We start from the raw sequence: 16,803 nt of genomic DNA, 5'->3' as shown, positions 1-16,803 counted from the left end.
TTTATGACCCTTATTTGGTCTTTTTACTTGATGTTTCTGCCAATAGGTATGTATAAATCTGCCTATTAGCTTCCTTGTTGCAATTATGAATAAGGGTTGGATTATTTGATGTCATTTGTGTTCGATTCCCTTACTGTACTCTATGGAAAGCAATTCTGTGTAAATTTATGATTTTTGGTGCTTATCTGAACCAAATATGGTGATTGGATTTGCATTTTGACTTGTTTACACAATTGTTTCAAAGTCGTGGTATAGGCTTAATATCTCAGATTCGCTTGTTATTTTGACATACAAGTTATGTGTTATGAATCACCTCATAATCAGTCTGATGTAGTTTCATGAGGGTTTATTCTTTTAAGATAAGTGGGTCGTACTCAAATTAACATCTACATTAATGGACTAACCAAATTTGTTGCATAGTTATTTAGCTAATAAGCATAACAGATTTGATTTATAAGAGTAGCCCCCCATGGCTATTTCTTATAATTCAGAGGTCTGCTCAAAGGAACAAGAGGCGTGCAAGGCAAGAGCAGCTCATTTGTGAAGCTGTGATAGATATAAAGATTTTGCAATTCTGGTTCTTTAATTATTTCTTGTAAAAGAAGCATCAGATCCTTATGGATCTTTGTAAAATTACAACTGTCTATGTTTGTTTGTTATGTTATTTTTAGTATCAATTGGCTTTAAGTATATGGATGTGTTGTTCATAGATCTAAATTTAAGTGTTATTTGTTATTTTAGACTTAATGGAGATAGTTGGTCGATCTATTTAGGTGGATATTACACTTAACAAGTGAAACATTCGTTAACCTGCTTGGAAATTTGATAGCATGAAAAACTGATATTCTGTATTTTTTTGGTTTGTTATTGTTGGTTATTGAAAAGAAAAATCATTAGTAAGTTGGGCTTTGGATAATGTTTTGTGTTAATTATTGGGGTATGTCTGGCCCGTTGCTGATTTTAAGTTGGCCATATGATTGAGCTCAAGGAAATTAATTTCAGCAAAGGGACATGGGCCTAACAAATAAGCTGGCAGGCCCATTTCCAAGATAAAACGTTTGGCCAATTTTTCTCGTTAGTAAACAGAGCTAGCACACCTTGAATTATTTCATATTTTCTACAATAGATTCCATAATTCATGACCTTCAAAATATAGGAGATGAACAATTTAATATACACTCATTGTTTGCTTTAGGCGCGATTAATAATGAATCATCGTGACTATAGGTACGGTTTTCGTGGCATAGTCGTGATACATAAATCCAAATTCGGGTGTGCATTTCATGTAACTCGATCATAACTTTGAATATTAATAAAATACACATGTTGTAGATTATGGGTACGATTTTCGTGACACGATTCGCAACATGTACAAAAATAAACAAATGTACGACAATCGTAACTTGTTCCAGAAATAACTCCATAAATAATTAAAAGCGGTTTAACGTTAAAACATGCACAATAGGTTTTAAATAATTAATCACATAATTAGGCCAATTAATAACAGTTGAGCGATCGTGTTAAAACTACGAAACCCGGGAATGCCTAATACCTTTTCTCGGGTTAACAAAATTCCTTACCCAGATTTCTGTGTTTCGCGGACTGTAAAACAGAGTCAAACTTTTCTCGATTCGGGATTTTAAACCGGTGACTTGGGACATCATAAATTATCCCAAGTGGCGACTCTGAATTAATAAAATAATCTCATTTCGGTTATTGTCACTTTGATTGAAAAAACTCCCTATCCCCTCGGGAAAAGGGAGGTATGACACACATAACCAGGCATCTCCTTTAAACCGTCAATCAATGGAACGTTTACCTGAATTTGCTTTAACATCTCCAAGAATTTCTTTTACTACTCATCTTTCTAATACTTGACCAATCTCTGTGGGAATGGTGTTGGAGGTCTCTTATACCTTGTGATTTGATTTTTTTTCTTATTCAGGCACTGCTTCTACTATCGGTTCCTGTGCTACCTCAATCTCTTTCACAACCTCTTTTTCTTTGTTGGCATTCTCTTGTGCATGTTGTACCGTCACGTCAGTTAACCCTGTTGAATCATCTATCTCAATGGGTACTGGCACTTGTGTCTCAGTAGGGCTGCTCTCACGAGCAATTTCTTGCTCCAGATCTAGGTCTCTACCATTTCAGAGGTTCACTACCATAAGTTGTTTCGGGCCCTGCTCTTTTGGATTGATTTGTATGTCTGCAGGTAACGTCCCGTGGGGACGATTATTTAAAGCCATCAAAATCTGTCCTAATTGGATATGAATATTCTTTATCACCGATTCATGTAAGTCTACTCTTTCAGTTAGTTTTCCAGTGGACCCAATCACTTGTTGCATCATTCCCTCAAGTTTAGCAAACTCATCTTCGTGTCTCAGAGTCTGTTGTTGTTAAGGTTGATGACAAGCCTGCTGTTGATTTTGCTGGTTGTAACCTTGTTGCCTTTGGTAGGCACCACTTGCCCGTGTGGTCGCATAGCCCTAATTTTTGCTGGTATTGTACTGTTGTGAAGCTGGTCTATATTATTGATTCTGCTGACCCCAATTCTGACCACCTGGCCTCTATCCCTCATAGTTGGCCACATAATTCATGTTCTCCTGATATTGTTGGTTATCACCTTCAGCACTCCACGAGCAGACATATGGTTGATTAATGCATGATGTACATAAGCCCCCATTAGTTGCATCAACTATATGTACCTGCTGCTTCTGGCCTGATTCATCAACTTTTTTGGTGAGGATGCTCATTTGTATCACTAGAGTGGCCATATTTTCAGCTATGGAGTTAGTTGGGTCTAAGGCCACTGAGTGAACCACAAGAGTGATTGGAGTGTTTCTTGCCGTCCATCCTGAGTTTTGTGCCATCTTGTCAAGTAGGATCTTGTTTTCTCTGAATGTTTTGCTAAAAAATGCTCTACCTGCTGAAGCATCAACATTGGCCTTCAAGCTATCTGCCAAACCCATGTAAAACCTCTGTCCCAACATCTTCTCCGGAATACCATGATGTGGACATGTAACCAGCAGACCCTTGAACCTCTCCCACGTTTCTTGTGATATCTCTGTTGGTTTCTATCGAAGCTCAATATCTCATCAATTTGTTGAGCAGTCTTATTGGGTGTGTGGAATGTTCACAAATTGCTTGACTAATTCCTCCCAAGTAGTGATGGAGTTTATGGGGAGTGAATTAAGCCAAGTCTGAGCCGCTCCTATCACTGAGAATGGAAATAACAACAACAGTCGTATTGCTTCCGTTGTCACATTATGTTTCCTTTGTGTGGCATAGATTAATAGGAAATTCTTCAGATGCTGCTGAGGATCTTCAACGTATGACCCTGAGAACAGTCCCTTGTTTCTACAACAAATGTAGCATGTTATTTATGATTTGGAATGATTCTGTTTGTATCTGAGGGACTACAATTGCGGTTGCTAAGTTGCCAGTGGTGGGTTGTGCCCAATCGTACAATGCTGCTTCTGGCACAAGCGGCACCACACCCTGATTGCTCGGGTCATTCCCATTATTTATGTTGTTTACTTCGTCTCCCATGTCTGGTTCGATTTGTTCTGTTGTTGTTTGCCTTTCTTGTTTGCACGATTCAATGCCTTGAAAACATTCTCAGGATTTGATAATGCTTCGAACAATTCACCAGTTCTTGAGGAGTTTATAGGCATACACGTGTAACACCCAAGACTACAAACGTTAGAGTTTCAATGTATTCAGTTTAAATTGAAGAAAATTGACTACACTAAGAATTTTTGCACTTTTTTTAACTGAAATAAATAACATCGTTAATTTTCCAGCAACGGTGCCAAAATATGATCACGCCCAACTATGCCTTATAGAAAGGACAAAGCGGTCGCTGCATATATATTCCGGTTAACAAGTCCAGAGTCGAATCCACAATGAATTAACCTATCAATCACAGCTATTGGACTTACACAAATTCACGTATTCAATCTTCAAAAATATTTGAGTAATAGATTGGATGTTTACTAACTAAATATTATGTAATGACAATGCAATAATTAAGAACTAACTATGAATGGCTTGTAGACAAAAATTGGAATGATCTAAGGTTCTGATTTCCCCTATTGTTGGAATCCTTTCCTCTACGTTTGCTATAAATTTGTCTAAGTCTTCTCTATCGATCATGAGCACTCTGACTGTCGTAACTCTCTCCCGAGTAATTACAACAATATACTAGACATATTCTCCCGAATTACACTAGCTAGCCTTAAATACAGCTCACTTAGATCGCACCCAATGTTTCGTTATCCCTAATCTCACCTTTAAACCCTTCATATTGATCCCTCATATACGTTAGGAGTGGTGTTATTCAACAACTACCTAAATATGCACTCTCTCCCGAGTAGTACATGCTAAGTAGGCACAGTCGATTGAGGGCCCTTCCATCAACAGCAATCACAATATAGTTGAACAAATGGAGAGAATACTACGACAAATCTATATTAACATAACAAGAAAATCATCCTCCAATATGTTCCATCAAAACCCAAGTTTAGGAGTTTAGTTATGCATAATTGTTTTAACAATCATCATAATAGAATTCATCATCAATGATAAAACACAAGAGGAAGAAAGATACAAACTCTATGCCGAATCTTCCGTCTTGCTTCTTGCTTGTTTTTGCCTTCAAAATCCTTCCAAAAACCAAGATACCCTCTTTTTAGGCGAGCTGGGTTTCATATAGGTCAATGAGAGTCGTCTCTGAACTTACAATTTTATCCCTAAAATAAAAATCCTTGGAGCAACGTGCACGGCCGCAGATGGACCGTGCATATTGCCTTTTGTTTTGCCTAATGAGCGCTGCCAGTGCGCAGCCGCGGGTCGACCGCGCACCTGGAGGAAATTTCTGCCTTCATTTTTCTTTCTTCTTTTGTGTGCGCTCACCCCCGATTGGCCTTCATTGCTCCATATTAACTCCAAAACACTCTTTAATGTCCTCATAGCCCGAAATTTCCCCTACATAGCATAAAGTTCTTAATTAGCGCAATTTGTTATCATTTAACATTCACATATCAATAAAGTACAGCTAAGTTGGAGCGTAAATGGTAGCTAAACTACATAATTATAGCCTACTATCAGTAGCATAAAAAAAGTATTTTCCTAAAAAAATATTTCTACTTTCTAACCAAATACTAGAAAATATTTTCCGAAAAGAGTTTTTCACTCACTAACCAAACAAGGAAAAATAAGTGATAAAACCACTCATTTTCCATGAAAATATTTGGTATTTTTCTTCATACCAAATACACCCCTAATTTGTTTACTACAAAATTCGACGGTGTCAATGCATATTCAAAATCCGACTAAACCGAACGAACTGTACCGTATTGAACCGATTTTTAGATTTCTTCTAATAAAACCATAGGTCTTTATATAAATCTATAACCGCATCGATAATTAGGGTAGGTTTTTTATTTAATAAAAATAAATCGAAAAATATCGAACCGTATCGAATAAATTTACAACGTGAAAAATATATTTATATGTTAAGTTTAAAAATAATAAATTATAAAATTTGTTCTTGGGCCTTGAAATTATGAAACAGTTACAAGCCAACAAGTAATTAAATGCAAATTCCTAATTCTCAAACCTATTATGCAACTTCTATTGAAACTAAATTATTTTCAGCATATTCACTAGCAAGACACAAGGTATTGTTGCGATTATGTGTAGCAAACTATAATGTATTGAATATGTTTCCTTTCGTATGATTAAGATTTATCGTTTTGAATGTTTAATTTTCTAAAGACTTTATTCCATATTTCCATGGGGATAAAAAAAATATCATAATCCCGGGATAACTAATCTCAGGATTAATCACACCACAATTTTCTCTCAACCAAACATGGGATAAACTTTTCTTAAGGGATTAGTTACTCCTTATCCCTCATACCAAACGAGCCCTAAAAATGTCTAGAGACTTTTGCTAAGTTCTATAAAAATACGTATGTTATTGCATTCTACTTCTACTAGTAACATTTACATGATATTTTAAAAAATTACCAAAAATTAACCGAATTGTACCGATACCGAAGAGAAATCGATATTATTAAGACGGTTTTGAAAAGTCTAATTTTGGTTATACATAATAGAATAATCAAAAAATTGGTATGATTTATATTTTATAAAATAAGCGGCCGAATCGAACCATGGACACCCATAGTGAGGAATAAGGATTATCACCCAAATTTAAAATTGAAATCTTTTTATTCCGGAGGTAAATGAACCAACGGGATCAACTTTTAAAATGGGAGGGAAGCTATCTACTTCAATGAAGAACAGGATCAGAGAAGTACTATTTCCATCAAATGACACCACATAAATTTTTTGGTGAAAGGAGTCCTCCTTCATTAGAATCTACAATCTCGAACGTATAAGCCATGGATCAAAAAATTGTAAAAATATGACAATTTTTTATGTAGTCTTTAACTTTTGACTGTCGCTTTTCTTTAGGGGTAGTAATTTTTATAAGTTGTGTCGAAATTAATAGAAGAATAGGAATAATGACTCTAATTATCATACTTCGAGAAAGAAAAAAAAAAGCTTTAGTCTATTAATTTTTTTGAGTCTTAAGTAAGAAAAGGTCATGAGTTCAATTTTACTTCATCACAATATTTAACCACAAAGACTCAAATATTGCAACAACAAAAAAAGTGTTAGTTGAGGCTCAAGCCACTGACCTCTTAAAGCAAAATAAGGTACACGGCCAACGCGCCAAGAGATAATTTATGTCAAGTGGTGTCATTTTTTCTATTGTTCCGTTTTCTCATATTATTAATACATATATTTCGTAAAAATTTATGACTTTGTTAAAAGTGCATCCCCCTGCTTGTACCGTGGACAGAACTTCAAGATCAAAAGTTAAAAGCGTTGCCCATGGAGCAAGCGAGCGGCAACATTTGTTAAACTTAAAATTTTGCCCATGAGGTAAGTGGGGACAAAAATTCAAAACCATCCACTTTGACGGCTATTTGTGTAATTCACTCAGCATGAATCCTCATCAACCTTTTCTTTTTTTTAAAAGGTTTAAAGGTACCCACCTACTATATGAAATATCTTACTCTTATCCTCTGTTATATTTCGAACCCACCATACTCTTGTTAGTACATCATCTTATATTTACTCTAGCCCCTAATAGAGCTCCCGACAACATAATAGAGGATCATTTTGAACCATAATAAAAAAAGTAAAAGAGTAAACTTTAACCTTTTCCGGGATATATTTTGACACTGACAATTCACTCAATTCACGTTTGAACTCCATTAAAGTCAAGGCAAATGCAAAAGGATTTGCTAACAACAAATGTGTGAATGATCCCATAATACTCTTTTTGAAATTCTTCCAATAGCTGGTACCATTTCAAAATTAGAAATAGGCCTATCAAAGATTGTGTTCGACGGCATAATGGAATTATAAAATTTAAAACGTTTCGGAATACGAAATATGCCAAAAAAAAAAAAAAATAGCATACGAGAAAACAGCGAGAGTCGTACTTTAGAATGGGTCTCTTGAACAACCACCAAATTTTGACTATACTCCCTTCTGTACGTGAAGAAAAAAAAACACAGAAAACTTATTCAAACGTCAATCTTTTGTATATGGAAGGATTGAAGGGGAACCTTGGCGGAACTTGTAAAGTTGATGTCATGTGACCAGAAGGTCACGGGTTTGAGCCATAGAAACAACTTATTGCAGAAATGCACGGTAAGACTACATACAATAGACCCTTGTGATCTGGTCCTTTCCCGGACCCCGCGCACAGGCTGCCCTTTTAAGGATTGACCATTAGGCATTGACAATGAGCAGACGGTTGGATGACAATTTGAGAACTACAGATTCTATCGACTCTGGAAAATCCAAAGTGAATACCCTGATTGAGCTCTGGAAATTCGTATTAGAATTTGGATTTCATAATTAAGCTTGATATCTAAGTATGTTTTTTAAGTTTGCTGAAATAATTTTCTGAACTTCACCCTATTCAGAAACGATTTAAACCTGTCAAATTGGACTTCATCTTCTTGCCCAGCTTGCCAACACAAGACCTATCAGAATTAAAGTTGCCCTTAAATGGATTCCTCCAGCACCAAGTATTTACAAGCTCAATACGGATGGGGCCCATTCACAACGATCCAATATGGATGGCATCGGAGGAGTAATTTCGTAATCACCTGGGAGACTGGATTGTGGGATTTTCAGGAAATATACCACAATCAACTTCTATTGCAGCAGAAATTCGAGCACTGATCCAGGGACTTCAACTAGCTCGTCAACTAAATCTAACACCACTGCAAGTGGAAGTAGATGCAAGGGAGGTAATCACTATGCTAGCTAACGATAATATTTTATACACTAACATGCTTATTGACTGTAGGTACCTCCTCCACCAGCTACATAATCCAAGAGTACAACACGCATACAGAGAACAAAATAGAGTAGCGGATCAACTAGCAAAAGAGGGCAGCAGTCAGGCAAGTAATCGTACGCTATAAATTTTTTGCAATACCACCACTTTTTGTGATCCGACATTTTGAAGGAGATAAGCAAGGAACAACTACTACAAGATCAGTTCCACACACATGGCAGTTGAAGACAATGCAGCAGTACCTGTTTTGCGGAGCAGCCTGGAGTCAAATGCTGAAAACCATGCTGTAGCGGAGATAGTTTTTATCAACTTTGGGTGTTGTGATAATAGTTCCGTTAGGAATACCACAAACATTGTAACTACTACTAGTGATACTATAACTTGTAATATGGTGCAACCCGAGCACCAACATCTCTGTACGCTCAACTTTTAATTTAATGCATACTATCTTTTGAACCAAAAAAAAAACCTGATTCGCAGGCTTCTAAATCATCACGAAATAAGCACAGGTATTATTAAAAACATTTAACAAAAGCGGGGTTTATACTGTTTAACACAAACATAAACTGCATTCTTTCAGCAGTATAGGGGACACATATTTTTCTTAGGCCAATTAAAACAAGTCTAAAGGATGGCCTATTGAAAAGGCTAAACAACAACAAAGGAAAATGATAACTAAAGAAACAGAAATTAATTAACTCCCACTTTAAAGTCCCTCCTTATTGTCCAATGCAAATCCATCATTGGTAAACTTGGCTTCAGCAGATGAATTAATCGCAGGTGGTAGCATCAGTGGCGCTGGAATTCCTTGGATGCTGGTGAAAGAAGCCTACATAAATAACATCAAAAATTCTCAGGAAGTGTTGAATTTTCTTCTTTTTTTCAGATCAAGGTTTATCTAGATAAATAGACCACCAAACTAGCCTAGATAAACAATTCACGACTGTTATTTGGAATGAACGTTTACAAGGTAGTGTTGAAAGGCACTATCACTCACCGGAATGCTATTAGGCTGAACCATTTGATAAGCCGGGTGAAATTGATTTCCTTGGCCACCATTTGCCTCCTCTTCCACCTGAAATTGGTACTGTAGCTAGTGCTGTTATAGTACTTTAAACTGTAAGATAATTAATAAACGTAATTCATGACAGGATTTGAAAACAAAGAAAGATCAAAATATGTAATTATCTGTGTGAAGTTGAATATTAACTTCTCAATTTTATCGAAATAATGTTTACATAGTTTGAGGCTACATAGAAGGTACTACTACTTCATAAAATTTGAATTACGTACAATATTACGATCCAAAATAGATAGATAGATAGAAAAAGCTCGTTTAACCTTCTAAGTGGTAATAATATCTTATTTCATATATAGAGGAAGTATTTTGCAGGTAAGACAAGTACGACTTTATGAAGTTTAATCACCTCATATTTGTTTAGGATAAACAACAACAACAACAAAAAATTAGCCTAGATAAACAACAATCAACTGTCATTTATGATGAAGATTAGGTAGTTTGCACATGTAGTGTTGAAAGTCACTATAACTCACTGGAACATCATTAGGCTGAACCATTTGATAAGCTACGAGAAATTCATTTCCCTGGCCGTCATTTGCCAACTCTTCCACCTGAAATTGGTTCTGCTGCTGCAGCTAGTGCAATTTTAGTACTTTAAACTGTAAGATAATTAATGAACATTCCAAATTCACGACAGAATTCAAAAACAAGGATCAAAATATGAATTTAATTGAAATAAAATTTGCATACTTTGGGACTACCTAAAAGGTACTACCCCATAGAACGTAAATTACAATAGTTTAGGATTCAAAATAGGTAGACAGGATAAGATTGTTTGACTCTCTACATAGTAATAATATCATATAAATATATAGAGTAGGAACGAAGTACAAGTAGGACTTTATGAAGTTTACTCATCTCATAGTTTTTCAGTATAAACAACACAACACATTACCCAAGATAAATTATATGCCTGTTATTTGAAATAAAAGTTCACAAGGTATTTTACACATTTAGTGTTGAAAGTCACAAACACTCACCAGAATGTTATTGGGCTGAACCATTTGATAAGCCTGATGAAATTCATTTCCTCGGACATCAAGGGCCTCCTCTTCCACCTGAAACTGGTACTGTAGCTAGTGCGATTTTAGTACTTTAAACAGTAAGATAAATGATAAACATCCAAAATTCATGACGGGATTCAAATACAGGGATCAAAATATGAAATAAAACTTATATATTTTTGAACCATGTAAAAGGTACTACATAAAATTAAAAATCACAATATTTTTTGGATTTAAATTAGGTAGACAGGAAAAGATTGTTTGACCCTCTAACTAGTAACAATATTATATCTCAATATGTAGAGGAAGTATTTCGCAGGAACAAGTACGACTTTATGAAATTTAATCACCTCATACTTTTTAGGATAAACAACACCAACAAATTAGCCTAGATAAACAAGTCGCTGCCGTTATTTGGAATGAAGCTGTACAAGGCAGTTTAAGCATGTAATGTTGAAAATCACTATCACTCACCGGAATGTTATTAGGCTGAAGCTGAAGCATTTCATAAGCCGGGTGAAATTCATTTCCTTGGCCATCATTTGCCTCCTCTTCCACCTGAAATTGGTACTGCAGATTCTGGTATATTAAAAAGTAAGATAACTAAAAATGTTCCAAAATTCATTAGGATCCAATTATGAGGATCAAAATATGTATCTCTGTGAAGCTGAACATGGGCTCAACTTTACCGAAATAAAATTTACATATTTTGAGACAATATAAAAGGTACTACTTTGTAAAGTTTGAATTACGTACAATATTTTAGGATTCAAATGAGGTAGACAGAAAAAGATTGTTTGACGCTCAAAGTAGTAAAAATATCAGGTATAATATATAGAGAAAGTATTTTGCAGGAAGTACAAGTACGACTTTATGAAGTTTAAACTCATACATTATGAGGATAAACAACACCAACATTAGCCTAGATAAACAATATGCTGGTGTTATTTGGAATGAAGGTTACAAGGTAGTTCCACCACATGTAATGTTCAAAGTCACTACTACTCACTGGAAAGTTAATAGGCTGAACCATTTGATAAGCCGGGTGAAATTCATTTCCTTGGCCATAATTTGCCTCTTCCACCTGAAACTGGTATTGTAGCCAGTGATATTTTAGTACTTTAAGTGGTAAGATCATTAATAAGCGTTCAAAAACTCGTAACGGGATTCGAAAATGAGGATCAGAGTATTTGATTATCAGTTGAAGTTGAACATTGACTAGTCAATTTTATCGAAATAAAATTTACATATTCTAAGACTACGTGAAAAGTCCTCCATAAAATTCAAATAAAATATTTTAGGATTCAAAATATTTGAAAAACTTGTAGACAAAAAAATTTGTTTGACTCGCTAAGTAGTAATAATATCAGATAAAATATACAAAGGAAGCATTTCGCAGTAAGTACAAGTACAACTTTATAAAGTTTAATTACCTCACAGATTCGTAGGTCATTTAGCATGTATTCAAGGTCTCAAAGTGCTTGAAATAGCCAATGAAATTATTTGCTAAGAACAATTTTCATCTCGGGAAGTGATGATGGATGATATACTAGCATATAAACCAACCTTATAGGACTGCAGTGGGACGATATCACACAGGAAATCAAGAAGTTCTTCATTCCTTATGGCCCTAGCAATGTCATAACGCTTCAGAGTTCGACGTTTGACTTGTTCAGCTTGCATCCACGCACGAAGTGTGAGTTCAAGAATGAACATCTCAGTTGCTTTTGCAAATAAAACGATAGCATGTGCGCTAACCATCTGAATTTACACATGCCCATTAGAGGTTAAAATTATTTTTAGTACCCACTCCCCAGTTAGAGATGCAGCAGATCAAGAAAAGTTTAAAAAAAAAAAAAAAAAAAAAAAAGCACTCTCTCAAGCTTTTCAAGTTCCAACTAGCAGCAGATCGAAAAAATAAATTAAATTAAAACGACCCTTGCCAATGTGAATAGAAAATCACAACCATGAACATACCTTTACTTGATCGTTTGACTTAATTACGCGCCTGATCCTTGCAAGGGGCAGCTCTTGTTTTCTCTTTAGCTCTAAAAATAAAATGAAGCGGCTGTGTGAAGGTAAAACCAACAGGGAAAAACAGCAGCGAAGTAAACCCTACAATCTCTAAAAAATAAAAGGATCTTTTACTTGCAATTTGATTTATTGATTTTTATGATTCTAGTGTTGCTTTCAATGACATGACCTGCTTACAACTGTTTCATGACTGGTGGAAGCAAAAATGTGCAACATATATATATTTGTAAATTTTCATATGGAACATATCTTTTTATGTGATGATTGAGATACTTCTAACAAAATCAACATATGTGAGGGCCATGGCAGGTCGTAAAACTGGCCCAAAAGCTCAAGAATAACCTTTGATCATGCATGAATGTATCATATCATTGGTCTCTGTAGGTGACTATGTGTAAGGAGCAAAAAAACACCTGAAGCTTGAAGAATTTCTTCGACTTGTTGTTTCCAGAAACAGAGGAGCTTTGCTCTTAGCAAATGCATGAAACAAGGCTCCCTTTTATCTTCATCCTAGATACGCGAGGAAGCCATAGGTATAAATCTCATCTTATATGAACGGTAGCTATATGTAAAAAAAATCGGTATAAAGCTCGATTGTATTGATTACCTGCTGAGTTTTGTTGTTACTTGGCAAGCAGCTATGGATAGCAACCGACTTTTGCATTTCTGATGATAGAGCTGATGAGGATTTTGGGAATTCCATTGACGAAACGTTCCAATCGATGTCTTCACCAGATTGATAATATTTGGGGAAGAAGGGGCTTTAAATAGCAGAAACACTATGCCGTAGCTCCTTCTCCCACCCCCAGGAGAGCTACTACGCATTAATTTTGAAGTCATCGTTAGGTCCATATTTATTAGGAATATAATCTCAGATATATTCATCATTAATAAGGATATAATCCTCCACTCAACCATTAATTGATTTTCTTTATGCAGATCTGTGGGAATAATAAGTGCTTATTTGTCGCACTATAGATTTTTTTCCCTGACGAGTATCTTGAAAATGTAGTCCCACCATTCATCAAAATAACTAAATAAATAAATTAAATAAAAACAAGAAGAAAAGAAGAAATTCCATATTGGTTCTTTTCATCGTGGAACCATCTACAGTATGTTTAAGCAAAGGACTTCTGACGTTGGTCATAAAAGGAAATGAAATATAGGACAGGCGACTTTTAAGCTGTTGTTTGAAGAGAGAATTGGTGTCATGGCACCAAGATGTGATTAATCATAGTCCGTCTAAAATGTCTGCAAACATGGTCACTCTCCCACCAGCGGTTCAGTGTCTTGTTACTCAACTATTCTTTTTCATCTTTACATGGCAACAAAAGTTCTCTTCGTCTGGGGGGAGAAAAATTCACAGACAACAAATTTCACATGGAAGTTATATGCACATCCACCAACCGATGGAACCATAAGTTTACTCCCCAAATAGTTAAGCAATAGAAAAAGTCTAATAAATCTTGCCTTGGGAGTTAGCATTTTAGTGGAGCATTATTTATGCAATAATATAGGTAGGAGAATATGATTTTTTCCTGTTACACCAACGGAAGTCAAGGATAACAGGAAGATTTTGTTCCATGTGTGTTTACATATATCCCAATAAAAAAGAGGGGAAAAAAAGAGAAAGGAAGGGACAATGACTTGATCGTCTTTGTTTATCTAGTTGTCTGATCTGCTTAACTTGAGAGTTAAAGCACATTGTCTCTTTGGATGTTCATGGTTAGGTTTAGCTTGATTTTACGCAAAAATAAACCAATCAATTAAGAGTGTTTTCTAAATATTTACTAGATAAGTGTAGCCAGTGCCGAGAATGTCATATGCCCGACTATGTATTTCTTTTCTATTTTACTTCTTCATTTTCTTTGTTTTACATACAACAGACACAATGTAGCTCACAACAACTCAATGCACAAATAGCTGAGACGGGCATAATGCACACAGAGCAATGCCACCATGAAGTTCATACATATTTGAGAGACCAAAAAATTTGTCATCACTAAAATGCAGTTTATGTTACTAACACAAACCTATCAAGGCATCGAAGCTTGACATCATTATGATTTGAACTTTAACACCATAAGTATCTTCCCACTTCAACAAAGTACAGATTCTAGCACTATTTTGCAGTCAGAAAGCAATTAAAAGCATTCAAATAACAAATAAGAAAGAACAAACAGAAGTACAAGAAAATGGTAATATCACTGCTGTGCCTCAACATCACTGCCAACTGATGTTGGTTAAAACAACAAAGAATAAATCACTTAACTAATCTACTTTAATAAGCTTGATAAACATGTTCACTCACTCACTGAATTATTTTTATCTAAAGAAAGTTCATCAAAAATCATAATGACAATTCTACGAACTTTTAAAAAATGATAGGCATAGCAAAGTATAGAACATCAAACATAGATTTGGGCATACCAAGTTGTTCTTAAGCATCTTCATGAGGAGTTATTGAAGGATTGTGCAATTCTCTACTGTGATAATGTTATTTCAAAACCAAAATGACAATCAAACAAACTTTTAAAAATATGTTAGCAAAGAAATGAAATAGGTAACTCAAATTTGTACCTGTCCAAGTTATTCTTGAGCATCTTCAACAAAAAGTGTGGAAGGATTGTGTAATTTCCTAATGTGATAACGTCATTTTCCCTCATTGAGTAGCTAGTTAGACTAGCAAGCACTTGTCTCAGGCATCAATTGGTAACACATAATGTTAATAAGAAAAATATCAAGATAAACAAAACTAAGATGACAAAAGCAACTAAGTTACACTAATCAAAGAGCACCAACTCTCTTGATAGCAATATTTGAGACAGAGCCACCCTTACTGGAGTTTAAAGTAGTTCGATTTTTCAGATATCTAGAAAATGGTTATCAGGTGGGTCATGGGCTGTTCCTTTCTTTAAGGATTTAAAGGATTAATAGTCATGCTACAAGGTAATTACTAAGTCAAATCTATCAATTGGGACCTGGATGCTGAACATAAAGTTGAAATGCAGCAAATGGGAAAATGGGATTTTCTTCCTCAACCCATAAAATTTCAAGAACTTGTAATAAATATATGGCATACACTCCAAATACATGCTAATAGCACTTCATTACGGACCTAACCAGCAAAATCAGCACTAACATTAATCAGGTTATAAAATTGAGAGAAAGCTTGAGGAAGGAAATTCCTTATGGAAAAAACATCAGCATACAAATGAGATATCTCAATTGGATATGGGATTATCTAGGAAAGAATTTGCTCCTTTGGTGATTTTACAAGCCTACTTTATAATGTGTGCAAAGCCTTCTCCATAAGTGGCAAAAAGTTATGGAATTAGAGATTTCAAACTTTCGGCTTAATTAAACCTTTCAAGCTTTCTGCTTTCAAGATAGTAAATCTCAATACTGTTATTTTCCTATCTAAAAGAAACAAATACAAAAAAAACTTATGCACGTTCATATTTCTTCTTCAGAACATTGTATTTAGGTTCAAAATATACAATTTACAGTAAAACTTTACCAAAGGTCAGAGATATTCCCAACTTTGATTCTTATTTTCTTATTTGGTGCTACTAGTCTACTACTTTTCCTATTAACAAGAAAAAGAAATACAAAAGAAGCAAAACCTACCTGAGAACATTGGGAAAGAAGTTCTCCACATGCCGCCGCCTGACGCTAAAATGTCAGCTGCCATCTCCTCCCTTGATTCAATGCCAACCCATTTGACTTGGTTTTCTCCAAGAGAATCATAGAATCGCCTAGTAAGTAGTAATCCATTACATAAAATTTCAAGAAAGCACCATTGTAGCATCAAAAATCAAACTTTTCCTTTATATGGGTCAAACATCTTTTAGTTAAAATCGGAATTGCAATTGCTATTTTACCATTTCGATTTTCGTATATTGATTCTGTAGTTACTATTCACTACACTATTTTTTCCCCTCTTTTTCCACATTGACTGCTCTATTATATAACCGATTTAATTAAGAAATAACCGACGATGTTTTATGTCAATGCATTGTTATTTGGTAGGCGAGTTATAATAAGTGGATTTGTGTTTTTTTTTAAAACCATAATAAGTGGATTGTTTATGCAGTGAAAATAAATTATTTGTTTTGCGGTGAATGGTAATACAGATGTAGGTATTACATACTTTAAGGAAACTTTGTAGTTAAATATTTTTATTTCTTTATTGTGCATAAAATAATATACACGCTCTCGCATAATTTAACTTATTATTTGATCACCAATCAAATATTGTAATATTGGTTATATGAAAATTATTTTCTAAA

The 16,803-nt window shown here is 35.0% G+C and overlaps 1 protein-coding gene across 20 annotated transcripts; it reads right to left on the bottom strand.

The window, feature by feature from the left end:
- Positions 1–8,881: 8,881 nt before the first annotated feature.
- On the bottom strand, positions 8,882–16,483 carry LOC104232270 (uncharacterized). 20 transcript variants are annotated; one of them, XM_009785429.2, is made up of 13 exons: positions 16,142–16,479; positions 15,092–15,203; positions 14,942–14,997; positions 13,119–13,325; positions 12,925–13,021; positions 12,455–12,525; positions 12,044–12,238; positions 11,487–11,567; positions 10,952–11,056; positions 10,454–10,549; positions 9,947–10,048; positions 9,390–9,479; positions 8,882–9,221 (listed from the first exon to the last, which is right to left on the bottom strand). In XM_009785429.2, the coding sequence occupies exons 4-13, from the start codon at positions 13,212–13,214 to the stop codon at positions 9,099–9,101; spliced, it is 1,056 nt and encodes a 351-aa protein (XP_009783731.1). In that variant the 5' UTR covers positions 13,215–13,325; positions 14,942–14,997; positions 15,092–15,203; positions 16,142–16,479; the 3' UTR covers positions 8,882–9,098. The 20 variants fall into 20 exon arrangements, with proteins under 20 accessions (XP_009783731.1, XP_009783733.1, XP_009783743.1 ...); XM_009785431.2 differs by having other exon boundaries at positions 15,092–15,193; XM_009785441.2 differs by having other exon boundaries at positions 9,390–9,467; positions 15,092–16,483.
- Between the last annotated feature and the right edge of the window lie 320 nt (positions 16,484–16,803).

The sequence above is a fragment of the Nicotiana sylvestris genome, chromosome 2 (assembly GCF_000393655.2).
Source record: "Nicotiana sylvestris chromosome 2, ASM39365v2, whole genome shotgun sequence".
In the NCBI taxonomy this organism is placed as follows: Eukaryota; Viridiplantae; Streptophyta; class Magnoliopsida; order Solanales; family Solanaceae; genus Nicotiana; species Nicotiana sylvestris.
This window is presented reverse-complemented; position numbering and strand designations above follow the sequence as displayed.

What these genes read in the sequence shown, in the direction of transcription:
- LOC104232270 (XM_009785428.2), bottom strand. Translation starts at nt 13,214, where the DNA reads ATGGAATTCCCAAAATCCTCATCAGCTCTATCATCAGAAATGCAAAAG. An exon ending in TTCAGCCTATTAACTTTCCA is followed by an intron (nt 11,057 to 11,486) that starts GTGAGTAGTAGT and finishes TTAATATACCAG; the next exon opens with AATCTGCAGTACCAATTTCA. An exon ending in TTCAGCCCAATAACATTCTG is followed by an intron (nt 10,049 to 10,453) that starts GTGAGTGTTTGT and finishes AAATTGCACTAG; the next exon opens with CTGCAGCAGCAGAACCAATT.